The following is a 16,251-nucleotide window of genomic DNA, read 5'->3' as shown; positions in this document are numbered from 1 at the left end:
AAATACACCCGATCCGGTGGCCATTTTACATTCTTTCTTCTGTCACTGTAGGGAAAGGATCCTGTGTGGAGTAGGGACAGAGAAAACGCTAGCTATTTGGTACACAAAAGTTCTTTTCAGGACTGGTATAGGTGTTAGGTCAGCAGCCTGAGTTTCTTTTGTCAGTTTAGATAAAGGGACAGAGCGCTGTATGCTGCTATTTTAGGGACAGCTCAGCCAGATTAGTCTTTCTTCATCATCATCATCATCATCATCATTAGCTGTTACTATCAGGTCCACAAAAGAGCTGTTCCAGCTAATCGTTCCAGCCTACTCTTTTTTGCCAATTTGTATAGGGACAGGCAGGAAGCAGTGTGTCAGGCAGTGAGGATAATTTTAAAGACTTGCTGTTACTATTAGTTCCACAAAGGTTCTTTTCAGGACTGGTATCAGTGGTACGGTAATAGGCTTGTACACGTATAATATTCTTTCTTCCAAATATAGAAAGAATATTATACTTGACTGCTGCCCTTCTGCTGCAGTCTGCTAATCATTCACAACTCACTTGTTCCACAAAGCTCTTTATCAGGACTGGTAACTTGGTCTGTCTAGGGTGCTACGGTACATAGGCTTGGGTGCGGTACAGTCTGCTGTTCTGTAAGGACCGCTATCGGTCCACAATAGATAGGGTTGCCGTGCACTACTGCTGACCGCTGCCCTATACTGCAGCAGTCCTTCAGCGGTATAGGGACTGACGCACAGTCTGCTAAACACTAATACACAACCTGCTTGGTCCACAAAAGTTCTTATAAGGACTGGTAACTTGGTATAGGGTGCTACGGTACATAGGCCTGAGTGCGTTACAGTCTGCTGTTCTGTAAGGACCGCTATCGGTCCACAATACATAGGGTTGACGTGCACTACTGCTGACCGCTGCCCTATACTGCAGCAGTCCTTCAGCGGTATAGGGACTGACGCACAGTCTGCTAAACACTAACACACAACCTGCTTGGTCCACAAAAGTTCTTATAAGGACTGGTAACTTGGTATAGGGTGCTACGGTACATAGGCCTGAGTGCAGTACAGTCTGCTGTTCTGTAAGGACTGCTATCGGTCCACAATACATAGGGTTGCCGTGCACTACTGCTGACCGCTGCCCTATACTGCAGCAGTCCTTCAGCGGTATAGGGACTGACGCACAGTCTGCTAAACACTAATACACAACCTGCTTGGTCCACAAAAGTTCTTATAAGGACTGGTAACTTGGTATAGGGTGCTACGGTACATAGGCCTGAGTGCAGTACAGTCTGCTGTTCTGTAAGGACCGCTATCGGTCCACAATACATAGGGTTGCCGTGCACTACTGCTGACCGCTGCCCTATACTGCAGCAGTCCTTCATTGGTATAGGGACTGACGTACAGTCTGCTAATCACTAACACACAACCTGCTTGGTCCACAAAAGTTCTTATAAGGACTGGTAACTTGGTATAGGGTGCTACGGTACATAGGCCTGAGTGCGTTACAGTCTGCTGTTCTGTAAGGACCGCTATCGGTCCACAATACATAGGGTTGCCGTGCACTACTGCTGACCGCTGCCCTATACTGCAGCAGTCCTTCAGCGGTATAGGGACTGACGCACAGTCTGCTAAACACTAACACACAACCTGCTTGGTCCACAAAAGTTTTTATAAGGACTGGTAACTTGGTATAGGGTGCTACGGTACATAGGCCTGAGTGCAGTACAGTCTGCTGTTCTGTAAGGACCGCTATCGGTCCACAATACATAGGGTTGCCGTGCACTACTGCTGACCGCTGCCCTATACTGCAGCAGTCCTTCATTGGTATAGGGACTGACGTACAGTCTGCTAATCACTAACACACAACCTGCTTGGTCCACAAAAGTTCTTATAAGGACTGGTAACTTGGTATAGGGTGCTACGGTACATAGGCCTGAGTGCGTTACAGTCTGCTGTTCTGTAAGGACCGCTATCGGTCCACAATACATAGGGTTGCCGTGCACTACTGCTGACCGCTGCCCTATACTGCAGCAGTCCTTCATTGGTATAGGGACTGACGTACAGTCTGCTAATCACTAACACACAACCTGCTTGGTCCACAAAAGTTCTTATAAGGACTGGTAACTTGGTATAGGGTGCTACGGTACATAGGCCTGAGTGCGTTACAGTCTGCTGTTCTGTAAGGACCGCTATCGGTCCACAATACATAGGGTTGCCGTGCACTACTGCTGACCGCTGCCCTATACTGCAGCAGTCCTTCATTGGTATAGGGACTGACGTACAGTCTGCTAATCACTAACACACAACCTGCTTGGTCCACAAAAGTTCTTATAAGGACTGGTAACTTGGTATAGGGTGCTACGGTACATAGGCCTGAGTGCGTTACAGTCTGCTGTTCTGTAAGGACCGCTATCGGTCCACAATACATAGGGTTGCCGTGCACTACTGCTGACCGCTGCCCTATACTGCAGCAGTCCTTCATTGGTATAGGGACTGACGTACAGTCTGCTAATCACTAACACACAACCTGCTTGGTCCACAAAAGTTCTTATAAGGACTGGTAACTTGGTATAGGGTGCTACGGTACATAGGCCTGAGTGCGTTACAGTCTGCTGTTCTGTAAGGACCGCTATCGGTCCACAATACATAGGGTTGCCGTGCACTACTGCTGACCGCTGCCCTATACTGCAGCAGTCCTTCATTGGTATAGGGACTGACGTACAGTCTGCTAATCACTAACACACAACCTGCTTGGTCCACAAAAGTTCTTATAAGGACTGGTAACTTGGTATAGGGTGCTACGGTACATAGGCCTGAGTGCGTTACAGTCTGCTGTTCTGTAAGGACCGCTATCGGTCCACAATACATAGGGTTGCCGTGCACTACTGCTGACCGCTGCCCTATACTGCAGCAGTCCTTCATTGGTATAGGGACTGACGTACAGTCTGCTAATCACTAACACACAACCTGCTTGGTCCACAAAAGTTCTTATAAGGACTGGTAACTTGGTATAGGGTGCTACGGTACATAGGCCTGAGTGCGTTACAGTCTGCTGTTCTGTAAGGACCGCTATCGGTCCACAATACATAGGGTTGCCGTGCACTACTGCTGACCGCTGCCCTATACTGCAGCAGTCCTTCATTGGTATAGGGACTGACGTACAGTCTGCTAATCACTAACACACAACCTGCTTGGTCCACAAAAGTTCTTATAAGGACTGGTAACTTGGTATAGGGTGCTACGGTACATAGGCCTGAGTGCGTTACAGTCTGCTGTTCTGTAAGGACCGCTATCGGTCCACAATACATAGGGTTGCCGTGCACTACTGCTGACCGCTGCCCTATACTGCAGCAGTCCTTCATTGGTATAGGGACTGACGTACAGTCTGCTAATCACTAACACACAACCTGCTTGGTCCACAAAAGTTCTTATAAGGACTGGTAACTTGGTATAGGGTGCTACGGTACATAGGCCTGAGTGCGTTACAGTCTGCTGTTCTGTAAGGACCGCTATCGGTCCACAATACATAGGGTTGCCGTGCACTACTGCTGACCGCTGCCCTATACTGCAGCAGTCCTTCAGCGGTATAGGGACTGACGCACAGTCTGCTAAACACTAACACACAACCTGCTTGGTCCACAAAAGTTCTTATAAGGACTGGTAACTTGGTATAGGGTGCTACGGTACATAGGCCTGAGTGCAGTACAGTCTGCTGTTCTGTAAGGACCGCTATCGGTCCACAATACATAGGGTTGCCGTGCACTACTGCTGACCGCTGCCCTATACTGCAGCAGTCCTTCATTGGTATAGGGACTGACGTACAGTCTGCTAATCACTAACACACAACCTGCTTGGTCCACAAAAGTTCTTATAAGGACTGGTAACTTGGTATAGGGTGCTACGGTACATAGGCCTGAGTGCGTTACAGTCTGCTGTTCTGTAAGGACCGCTATCGGTCCACAATACATAGGGTTGCCGTGCACTACTGCTGACCGCTGCCCTATACTGCAGCAGTCCTTCATTGGTATAGGGACTGACGTACAGTCTGCTAATCACTAACACACAACCTGCTTGGTCCACAAAAGTTCTTATAAGGACTGGTAACTTGGTATAGGGTGCTACGGTACATAGGCCTGAGTGCAGTACAGTCTGCTGTTCTGTAAGGACCGCTATCGGTCCACAATACATAGGGTTGCCGTGCACTACTGCTGACCGCTGCCCTATACTGCAGCAGTCCTTCATTGGTATAGGGACTGACGTACAGTCTGCTAATCACTAACACACAACCTGCTTGGTCCACAAAAGTTTTTATAAGGACTGGTAACTTGGTATAGGGTGCTACGGTACATAGGCCTGAGTGCAGTACAGTCTGCTGTTCTGTAAGGACCGCTATCGGTCCACAATACATAGGGTTGACGTGCACTACTGCTGACCGCTGCCCTATACTGCAGCAGTCCTTCAGCGGTATAGGGACTAAGAGTTTTGTCACAGGGTGATTTAAAAAATGACAGGCAGAGGAAGAGGCAGGCCCTTCCGCAGGGGTGGTAGGGGTAGGGCAGGAGCAACAGCCTTGAGCCAAAGTGGGAAGTTGCAGAAGGTGCGTTCAATTACTTTAAAGGACGCACCAGACTTGGTTGAGTGGCTCACTCAGCCTTATTCTTCTGCACCCTCCTCATCCTCTCGATCTGCACCCTCTTCTTCACTCTCTGCTATGTGCACCCCCAAAGACACTACCACCAACAACACCACCACCACCACATACCTTCCGCTTGAGTGCAAATGGGGGCCTTCATGCTCCAGTGTTTTAATAGGGACCCCCGTATAAAAAGCATGAGGGTCAAGGACCAGTACTGGGTGGCAACGTACTTAGATCCCCGGTACAAACACAAAATGGCGGAAATGTTACCGCCGTCGCAGAGGGCTGTCAGAATGCAGCACTTCCAGGCCTTGCTTCGAGAAATGCTGCATTCTGCTTTTGCGTGCGCTGGCAGAGGAGCAATTCCCACTCCCAGAGAAGGATTTGCGGGTACCAATCCAACAGCGCCTGCAAGAAGAGGCCGGTTTGAAGATGTGTTGGTGACTTCGGATATGAGGTCATTCTTTCAGCCGACCCATCGACAGGTGTCATCCGGATCCAGCATCAGGGAACGCCTAGACCGTCAGGTGTCCGACTACATTGGGTTAACGGCCGATGTGGACGCTCTGAGGAGTGATGAACCCCTAGACTACTGGGTGGGCAGGCTTGACCTCTGGCCAGAGCTTGCCCAATTTGCAATCGAACTGTTGGCTTGCCCCTCATCCAGTGTCCTGTCCGAAAGGACGTTCAGCGCAGCAGGGGGGATTGTGACCGATAAGCGTACTCGCCTAGCTCACGACAGTGTTAACTACCTCACATTTCTAAAAATGAATGAGGCATGGATCTCGGAGGAATTCAACACATGTGATCAGTAGACCATGTATATGTCTATAAACAATTTTTGGAATCAAGCACACAGACCTTCTTAATTCATTTGGCTCACTTCCCTGACCCAAAAAAGCACACCGTACTATATGCCCCTACCCTCCTCTTTGAAGAGGTTGAGCGGTGTCATATTTCTACTGGGGCTGCTTATTATGAGGGGTTCCCACCATCCCTGTGCTGTGCTGACTTCCTCCTGGGTGTTCTTATTATGAGGGGCTCCCACCATCCCTGTGCTGTGCTGACTTCCTCCTGGGGGTTCTTATTATGAGGGGCTCCCACCATCCCTGTGCTGTGCTGACTTCCTCCTGGGGGTTCTTATTATGAGGGGATCACACCATCCCTGTGCTGTGCTGACTTCCTCCTGGGGCTGCTTACGGTGCTGCTGTCAGCGCTGTATGTCACGGAGCTGCTGTCAGCGCTGTATGTCACGGAGCTGCTGTCAGCGCTGTATGTCACGGAGCTGCTGTCAGCGCTGTATGTCACGGAGCTGCTGTCAGTGCTGTATGTCACGGAGCTGCTGTCAGCGCTGTATGTCACGGAGCTGCTGTCAGCGCTGTATGTCACGGAGCTGCTGTCAGCGCTGTATGTCACGGTGCTGCTGTCAGCGCTGTATGTCACGGAGCTGCTGTCAGCGCTGTATGTCACGGAGCTGCTGTCAGCGCTGTATGTCACGGAGCTGCTGTCAGCGCTGTATGTCACGGAGCTGCTGTCAGCGCTGTATGTCACGGAGCTGCTGTCAGCGCTGTATGTCACGGTGCTGATGTCAGTGCTCTGTATTACGGTGCTGCTGTCAGTGCTCTGTATCTCCTGCACCCTCTTGTTTGCCTACCCTGGTCCCTGACCTTCCCTCTCCTCCATTGCCTTCATTAGCTCCATAGTCCTGAATTGTCAGAACAATTTCCCAAATAAAAAAAAAATGCTTGTAGTTATCGATCCCAAATTCACCTCATACATGTATTATGCTATTGTCCAGGTGGTGGGACTACGTGCTACCCCCTAATAATTACCCCGTGGCCGCAAATTCGACCTAAAGGTTTGCGAAATTCGCCTCCCATTGAAGTCAATGGAGCCCGCGGCGAACGGTCGTTTTCGCGAACGTTTGTGTCCGTTCGCGTTTCGCGTTCGCCATCACTAATTACTACATTCAAATGCCCCTGAAGATCAGGAGAAGACAGCCTGTATATGTCATTTGGGCTTCTATCAATTTACTTGCATGCCACAAGGCTTAGGAGGTGCACCTGAAACATTTCAAAGGTTAATGGAAGGAGTTTGGGGTGATCTAGTACTAATAGTCTTGTGTACCTAGATGCCATTATTGTGTTTGGGGCTATGCTAGAAGAGCATGAAGGATGACTCATTCGAGTATTGCATTGCCCAAAAGAAGAGGGACTGAAATTGTCAGCAGAAAAGTGCAAGTTCTACAGGTCATCAGTCACCCATGTGGGTCACATCATCTTTGCTTAAGGAGTGACCATTGATCCAGCCAAGGCTGTAACAGTGGTGAACTGGGCTCAACCTCAGAGGGTTACAGATTTATGTTCTTTCCTTGGATTATGTGGATATTACCCCAGATCTATAGAAGTTGGATATTTGTTTGGTGTATGAATTTTGTGACATTTTATATTTATTTATTCCCATTTATTTATTTATTTGATGTATTTTATGTTAATTTGTTCACATTGATCAACATTTATTTTCTTATGGGTTTAGTGCAGTATCCTGTTTGGGGAGGGCCATTTGGGGAGGGCTACATTGGCACTGCTAATCACATTTCTAGAAATACAAAACAATGTTGAAGGGAACTAAGGGAACACATTTAAAATCTATATGTGAAATATAATAATTTATATCGACCAGCAAACGAGTCTCTTAAGAAATACTTTCATGTAAATTCAACAATAATACCTAAAGTATAATTACCAAAAAATACATATTCGTTTTCTTTTAGACATATAGACTGGCCTCTAACTGGACACTAAACTGTAGAAAGAGATTATGCTATACATTTTATGACTTGTGGCCTAATAATGTACAAAAATACATTGCCATTACAATTGGCATTAAGAAGGTGAGGAGGCATTATTCTGAACGATCTTCTTCTTGTGATAAAGATGACAAATTACCAAATACATAAGAGAAATGAAAAGATGCCAAAAAATGCTATGATAGGAGAAAGTGACCATTAAATCTCATACATTATCTCCTAGGCTTACCATTTCCAAGTATTTGAAAACATTTGAAGAAAGTGGGCAATCATATTCTAACAGTGACTAAGAGACTTATAAGTATCTTTTTAAGATCTACCAAAATCACTTCTGAAATACCACTTATTGAGACTGTTGCAGGCATTTATAGGATGGAATATCTTTTGGGTAGAATTAGGGACACCTTTGAGTTATTCTCTCAAACCTGGACTCTCTGGGATCAATCCCAATGCAGTCAACAGGGGACTTCCCCTACCTCTTTCTGACTCAGCATACTCTTTTCCCACCCCATGATCATTGATGATATTTTGATGTTAGTGCAAACCATACAAAAAAATACAGTTTCGCTGTAGAACTTTGTAACCCAACATAGATGCCTTATACCTGTATACCATTATACCATAAAAAGTTCTATAAAGCCAATACACTTTATTTACCTAGAAAAAAAAATGCTATGATTAAAATGTATGTTTACTTGAGACAAAGAGTTTGTAGGACTCCTGTAATCTCAGCTGGTGAAAATGTAGTTTGTCAAATGGCTAACTTATGTAAGTAACGAATAAAGGTATACAAAAAAAAAACTTTAAACCAAAATCTTTGCAGCCAATGGTAATTTATACAAATTTGTTTCATTTAATTTACATTGACTTTATTTAACAATGTATGGTTTATGATCTCTTATTATAAACTTTATATATTTTATGAATTGAATATTATATCTTTAAAAATCAATACATCAATAAAGAGAGTTTTACAGTATTTTTGTTAATATGGTACTGATGTCCTTAACCCACAGGCAGGCTAAAGCTTGCTTATATTTTTTTCACCTGGCTGGAGTACTTCCATTCATTTGATGTCACTTTTCCCAACTTTGACACATTATAAGTTTATACAGTTTATATACAAATGAAAAAAAAATCAAATGATGGAAATGTAAATCCCTTCTTTTGCCTTTTCTCTAGGTACAGAAAGTCACACTTCGTTCCTTTCACAAAAGATCTCAAATAAAACCATCTTGTTCTATGGATCCAACCAGAGATTTGCTTCTTTGGGCTGTTGTTCAAAATCGAAAAGAACTTGCAGAAATCCTTTGGGCACAGGTACTAACAGATCATTTATTTTCTGGAAAATTACAATAAGGGTTCAATAACACTGCTTATAAGGAACAGCCACCATTAGATATGTTTCATACTTATCACTGAAAGCTCTATGATTCTTTTAAATTAAGTCCCAAATATTGCCAAAAATCTAGCTGAAGGAGCCAAACTTGCTGTAGGGACTCCTAAAGCATATCTAAACTTAAATCTTCTCTCATACACTTAAAGTCTCCAACTAGGGCCATTAAATTAGATATGTGATAAATTAATTTCAAATAGAGGTCACTTTTGGTAAAAACAATGATCAGTAGGTCCAGATATATAGGTCACTGAATTTATGTACGATACTCAATTTACCTGTAAAAGTGTTGCCCCCCTTCTACTTCCCTCTTTTAAATGTTTCTGTAATGTAATGGCAGCCTTACTCGGATAGAGACTCAGGAGGCAGGACCAATCTCTACATTTAAAGAAAATGTAAATATTTTAATATATTTTTTAAATTCTGTAATAATGACACGGTTGATTGCCTCTTTATACAGTAGCTATATTAAAGTAATGATAGTAATATGTATTTTTTTTACAAGAATTGCCTCTACAACTGATGCATTTGATCAGTAGTAAAATATTGACAGAAGCTGATACTGCTGCTGAGTTATTAAATTCAAACTTGCTGTTATCAGTTTTTGCATACTGTAGTGTGGCTGTTACAGTATAAGCAAATCATCCAAATAAAATGACTTAGGGTATCTGTAACTTGAAGATTAATAAGTATGTGCAGAAAAAGATGTACAATTCAAACAGGGAAATAATGGGGAAAAAGTATAAATACAGTAAAGAACAATGTTAATAGATACTAGAGTACTGAAATCTGGAGTTTTTCAAAGCGAGTTCTCTTTGGCTCAATCGGAGCACTAGGTGGCAGTACAGCACATTCTCTAAAAGGCGCTATAGCCGGTGTCTCCTACTTTGAGGACCACATTGTACATTTTACACATATTCACAGGCTGAAAAAAATCAGTTATTTATAAATGAATATGCAGCACCAGAATAGAATAGAATGACCATTTGTGTCCCATCAGGTACCCCCGCATATTTGTATCCCCTTTAGAGCTCCCCCACACATTTGTGTCCCCCATAGAGCTGCCACACATTTGTGCCCCTGTCAGAGTCCCCCTGAATATTTATTTCTCCATCAGAGACCCTCTGAATATGTGTGTTCACGTCAGAGACCTCATGTATATTTTTGCCCCCATCAGAGACCTCCACATATTTGTGCCCCCCTTAGAGCCCACCCACACATCTGCATCCTCATCAGAGCTCCTCACACACATTTGTGTTTCCATCAAAGCCTCCCTGCATATTTATGTTCCCATCAGAGAACCCCCCCCCCCCCCCCCCCAACAGCTCCAGCAGTCACATTTGTGTCGCACTTACATCTGTGTCTGGTTTCAGTACAGTTCTGCTGCATCTCACTACTGCCGCCTGACTGTTACACATGCAAGAGGTATGCAAAATTACAGTGGTAATGGACACTGATACTAACAGTGGGGCCATAGCAAAGGTTCTAGCTGGCGGTCCTAACAAAGGCACTAGGTTGGCGGGCTTTGTCAGGTTGCGGGACCTGCACTGCATACAGCCCGGGGTGAGCATGCATTGCAGGTCCTGCTTCCGGACATTGTTTGAGCAGAAACCGACCCTGTAATATGTCTGAGGACTCAAGCTGTGGTCTGAAAAAACATTGCAGCAGGCTGGATGTGGCCCCTGCTCTATAGTAACAGAGGCTAGGGAAAAATGACTACTTCAGAAAACAGACATCTCAACCTGCAAAAACTAATTTCAGGGAGGTGGCAAACTCATTTCAGGGAGGTGCCCCACCCCCACAGGGGAGAGCAGTATATGAGCAAGATCAGTATACAGTGGGGCGGAGCAGTATACAGGGGAGAGCAGTATACAGGGGGAGAGCAGTGAGCAGTATACAGGGGGAGAGCAATGATCAGTATATGAGAGGAGAGCAGTGAGCAGTATACGGGGAGAGAGCAGTGAGCAGTATACGGGGTGAGAGAAGTGAGCAGTATATGGGGTGAGAGCAGTGAGCAGTATACAGGGAGAGAGCAGTGAGCGGTATACAGGGAGAGAGCAGTGAACAGTATATGGGGGAAAAGGCAGTAAGCAGTATACAGTGGGGCGGAGCAGAGAGCAGTATACAGGGGGAGCAGTGGGCAGTATACAGGGGGCAGAGCAAAGAGCAGTATACAGGGAAGGAGCAGTGAGCAGTATATGGGGATAGTAGTGGGTAGTATAGAGAGGGGGGGCAGTGAGCGGTATATGGGGATGGCAGTGGGCAGTATACAGTGGGGGGAGAGCAGTGTAGTGGTTACAGGGGAGCCGTATACAGGGGGAGCAGTGAGCACTGGCAGTATAGAGGAGCACGGTAAGGGGAGGAGCAGTGAGCAGCATGAAGTGTACTGACACAGCCTAAAGGCGGGAGACTCCTGCACCTTGCTGGATACTTTGGATGTCTGAGAAAGGATTACAGTAAAAAACAGTTACTTGCACGTATCCTTACAGGCAGCATTTCTTACAGTAATATACAGGCAAGGCCTAGTAACACAGATGAACAGCTGGAGGGATCTCTGGGTTTGTCACAAAGGTGAGTGGCTGTAGGAATCTCAGGTATGGTAACATAGGCTAGCCAGCCACTAGGGATGCAGGGCCACCCCACTTGAAGAACAGTACTCCGGTATCTATGGAGCAGTGTTCTCTGCAGTGGCTGGGTCTTCCCTGAAAACTGTGTGCTACTGGCCGCCTGCTCATCTGTCTTCTGCATGCCAGGCATAACAGTGGAGAACTGTACCCCTGGCTGTCACATGCCTAGCCACCTCTGTCTCCTCAGGTGCAGTCTTTTTGAGCTGCTGAGTGAGGAAATGTTGAGTAAAAAGGGTACTCTGTTGCTAAACTTCCTCTTTGTATTTTCAGGTGCTTCCACAAACCTTATATCCTGCAAAAATAAAAATAAATGATTTTATTTCTTAGGTTCTTACTAGTGACAAGTAAAAACCTTTACAGGAGTTTGAATCCTTCCCCATGCTATCTAATACTTGAGAAATCTTTTTTGGCCTGAGGCCGCGTACACACGGGCGGACTGTTCGCCCAACTTTGTCCGCTGAACAGTGTTTCAGCGGACAGTCCGCTCGTGTGTGGGCTTCAGCGGACAGTTTCAGCGGACTGTTTGACGAACAAAGTCTTACGGAATTTCCGTAAAACTGTTTGCTGAAACTTGGTTTCAGCGGACAGTCCGCCCGTGTGTGGGCCAGTCCGCTGTACTTTCGAAATGAGCGGACTGTTCCCGCCCGGAGAAAAGTCTGCTCATTTCGAGCGCGTCTCCAGGTAGGCGGGGCCCGCGAATGAGACGTCGCGGGCTCCGCCGCCTGGTATGGACTTAAAGGGGAACTCCAACGCCGAAAAAAAATCGGCGTGGGGATCCCCCCAAAGTCCACAACAGACCCTTGTCCGAGCACGCTACCCGGCCGGCCAGGAAAGGGGGGCGAGCGAGCGCGCCCCCCCTCCTGAGCCGTACCAGGCCGCGTGCCCTCAACATGGGGGGTGCCTTGGGGAAGGGGGGGCCGCGCGGCCCCCCCACCCCAAAGCACCTTGTCCCCATGTTGATGAGGACAAGGGCCTCTTCCCGACAACCCTGGCCGTTGGTTGTCGGGGTCTGCGGGCGGGGGGCTTATCAGAATCCGGGAGCCCCCTTTAATAAGGGGGCCCCCGGATACCGGCCCCCCCACCCTATGTGAATGAGTATGGGGTACAATGTACCCCTACCCATTCACCTGTAAGATAAAAGTACCCCAAAAAAAACACAACACACGAGATAAAATATTTTATTGCACAGCTCCGGGGGTCTTCCGTCTTCGGGGGTCTTCTCGCCGGACTCCTCCGCTATCTTCTTGTAGCTCTTTTGCTAGCGGAGGAGTCCGGCTTTCTTCCTCCCCGCCGCCGGCCTCTTCTCCCGACTTCGGGGGTCTTGTCCCCCTCTTCGGTTCTTCTGCCGGGCCACCGCGCCTTCTTATAGCTCTTTTGCAGGCGGTGGCCCGGTCTTCTGTCGCCGCTGTCGCCGTCGCCGTCGCCTTCCGTTCTTCTTCTTCTTCTTCTTCTTCTTCTTCTCCAGGAGATGTTGACACGTCGCTCTCTCCGGCCGGAATGCCAGAGCCGCGCTGTGCGGCCACTTATATAGTGACAATGGGGCGGTGTCACATGGTATATGTCACATGGGTTGGTCACATGGGTTGATGTCACATGGGGACTATGACATCGTAAGGGGGCGGGGTCACCATGTGACCAACCCATGTGACATATACCATGTGACACCGCCCCATTGTCACTATATAAGTGGCCGCGCAGCGCGGCTCTGGCATTCCGGCCGGAGAGAGCGACGTGTCAACATCTCCTGGAGAAGAAGAAGAAGAAGAAGAAGAAGAACGGAAGGCGACGGCGACGGCGACAGCGGCGACAGAAGACCGGGCCACCGCCTGCAAAAGAGCTATAAGAAGGCCCGGTGGCCCGGCAGAAGAACCGAAGAGGGGGACAAGACCCCCGAAGTCGGGAGAAGAGGCCGGCGGCGGGGAGGAAGAAAGCCGGACTCCTCCGCTAGCAAAAGAGCTACAAGAAGATAGCGGAGGAGTCCGGCGAGAAGACCCCCGAAGACGGAAGACCCCCGGAGCTGTGCAATAAAATATTTTATCTCGTGTGTTGTGTTTTTTTTGGGGTAATTTTATCTTACAGGTGAATGGGTAGGGGTACATTGTAACCCATACTCATTCACATAGGGTGGGGGGGCCGGTATCCGGGGGCCCCCTTATTAAAGGGGGCTCCCGGATTCCGATAAGCCCCCCGCCCGCAGACCCCGACAACCAACGGCCAGGGTTGTCGGGAAGAGGCCCTTGTCCTCATCAACATGGGGACAAGGTGCTTTGGGGTGGGGGGGCCGCGCGGCACCCCCTTCCCCAAGGCACCCCCCATGTTGAGGGCACGCGGCCTGGTACGGCTCAGGAGGGGGGGCGCGCTCGCTCGCCCCCCTTTCCTGGCCGGCCGGGTAGCGTGCTCGGACAAGGGTCTGTTGTGGACTTTGGGGGAACCCCTACGCCGATTTTTTTCGGCGTTGGGGTTCCCCTTTAAGTCCATTCCAGGCGGCGGAGCCCGCGACGTCTCCATCGCGGGCCCCGCCTACCTTGACACACGCTCGAAATGAGCGGACTGTCCTCGTGTGTGGGCGAGTCCGTTCATTTCAAAAGTTGCGCGGACTTAGTACGACGAAACTAGTCCGCTCAAAAAGTGCCGTGTGTGGGTAAGTTTGTTCATTCAAAAGTTTGAGCGGACTGTTTGACGAACTTAGTTTCGGCAGACAGTCCGCCCGTGTGTACGCGGCCTGACATTCACTTTAATGTGACAGGCATATATTACCACATATACTAATTTCCCTTGCTTCCCTGCAGCTTCCTTCCAGTATTTGTGGAATTGTATGATCAGAGAATGTAAGCTGAATGCAAATAAGTAATTTGTAAACTTAGAATAACCACACATCTATAATTTCTTTGTGTTTGTTATGTCTAGTGCCGCGACTGCATGGCTGCCGCCCTCGCCTGTAGTAAGATTCTAAAGGAGCTCTCCAAAGAAGAAGAAGACACAGACACATCTGAAGACATGTTGGCATTGGCTGAAGACTTTGAGCAGAAAGCGATCGGTAATTGAATAGTTTAAAGTGACCACAATGTTAAGTTAATCACTAGGGAGTTTATTAGGAATGCTATTATTTTACTTATGTTAGATTTTATGCATGAGCTGTGCTTCATGAAAATATGTTGTAGCATCAAATTGCCTATTACAAAAGACAATCAGTACATGGAAAATTTTGAATTTTTGCTTGTTGTCTACTGGAAACCTGGATTTTTTTGTTTGTTTTTGTAAGCTTTTTTTTTTTTTTTAGTGCGATGATTATTTTTATTCATTGCATCAATTGTCCCATTTGTGGCCCTCTGTGCCCTCTTGTAGTTTTTTCCCTCCACTGTTTTCCCTATAGAAACACCTAGAAGTCAGAAAAGTTTAGGCTGATTTACTAAAGGAGTTGAGAATCTTCACACAATAAATTGTGTGAATATTCATTTTATCCAATCATGCTCAGATAAAATAAACAATTGGGAGTTGGTGTTTCACATAAATGGATAATTGAAGTGAATATTCACATAATGTTATTGTGTGTAGATTCTCAGCTCCTTTAGTAACTCACTCTCAAGCTAAAAAATGGGGGCTAAAAAGTGAGGGCAAATTCCTCTTACACCAAAGTAAGTGTCCCCATTGGAGAATTTTTCCAAATGCCTCAATAAATAGCCACCGAAATAAGTGTCACCATCAGATGATTTTTCCTTTATTTTTATTTTTTCAGAAATAGGTGTCATTTTCTCCAGTGGGATCACATACAGCAATAAAAAAAAACCTTTAAAAACCTGGTTTGAACATGTCCACTTTCTATCTGAAACAATCCAATTCTTGCAGGTAGACAGTATTGTCTGTGGTGTACTGCATCTTCTCCTATACAGAAACATATCTATAAAAATGACTATTAATCCAGGTCTGTGTAAACAATAAAACATTGTTCCTGTAAATTCAGGTGTTTTCACTGAAAGTTACAGAAAAGATGAGGAAAGAGCTCTAAAACTACTTATACGAGTTTCTGAAGCCTGGGGACAAGCTACCTGTCTGAAATTAGCCCTCGAGGCAAAGGACATGAAATTTGTGTCTCATGGAGGTGTCCAGGTTAGTTTTATTGCTATCTAAATATATATTTTTAAAACACTATATGTGTAACATCAGTAATACAGTTTGAAGAAACAGCAATATATATTGAATAGTTGTACACACATACTTTTTACAACTAGCATAGAAGATCTTGACGCTAAATATGGAACCTGGTGTATTGGCCTGTAATAAGTATGCTGTAAATGAGTGTCAAAATTCTTTATTTCTTTATTAATTTCTGGTCAGACACTAATGGCTCGTTCACACAATGAGAATATCGGAAGAATCTCGTATGACAGAATACAACTTCAGAAGTGATGTAATGTGTTGTGTTGTAATGTATTCTTTTGTTTCCGAGCATGCAGGGTCTTGTTTTCAACTAGTGCTGTCCTGATTAATTGAAAATTGTTTATTCTGGTACCATATGAGAAAAAATTAAGTGTTTGTCCTTTTAGATAATTATGCATGAACTGTCGTGAGCGACTCTCAAAAAGCTGTGTACTAACGATCAGAGTAATGTACAAATACTTTGAAAGCAGTATATTTTGTCCGATTTTCTGATTGTATGTACTAGGCTTTAGAGAACATTGATGCCAAAGCAATTATCACGACAATAGAACTAACATTCTCAAAGAAAAGGACAGCAATGGCAGGCTCCATACTTTTCTCACTTTAATAACTCTGATCCTTGAAGGTT

General features: G+C 46.1%; 1 protein-coding gene across 1 annotated transcript in view; it reads left to right on the top strand.

The window, feature by feature from the left end:
• Positions 1 to 16,251, top strand: part of TRPM2 (transient receptor potential cation channel subfamily M member 2) — a 406,419-nt gene that overhangs the window by 259,630 nt on the left and 130,538 nt on the right. The window contains exons 13-15 of the mRNA XM_077448652.1: positions 8,625 to 8,762; positions 14,373 to 14,502; positions 15,427 to 15,572. Coding sequence (XP_077304778.1) covers positions 8,625 to 8,762; positions 14,373 to 14,502; positions 15,427 to 15,572 — 414 coding nt within the window. The remainder of the gene's footprint in view (positions 1 to 8,624; positions 8,763 to 14,372; positions 14,503 to 15,426; positions 15,573 to 16,251) is intronic.

Source organism: Lithobates pipiens, unplaced genomic scaffold (genome assembly GCF_037356315.1).
Source record: "Lithobates pipiens isolate NorthernLeopardFrog02 unplaced genomic scaffold, aLitPip1_a1.2 Scaffold_22, whole genome shotgun sequence".
Taxonomy (NCBI): Eukaryota; Metazoa; Chordata; class Amphibia; order Anura; family Ranidae; genus Lithobates; species Lithobates pipiens.
Note: the sequence above shows the minus strand (reverse complement) of the source record. Positions and strands in the feature narration are given on the sequence as shown.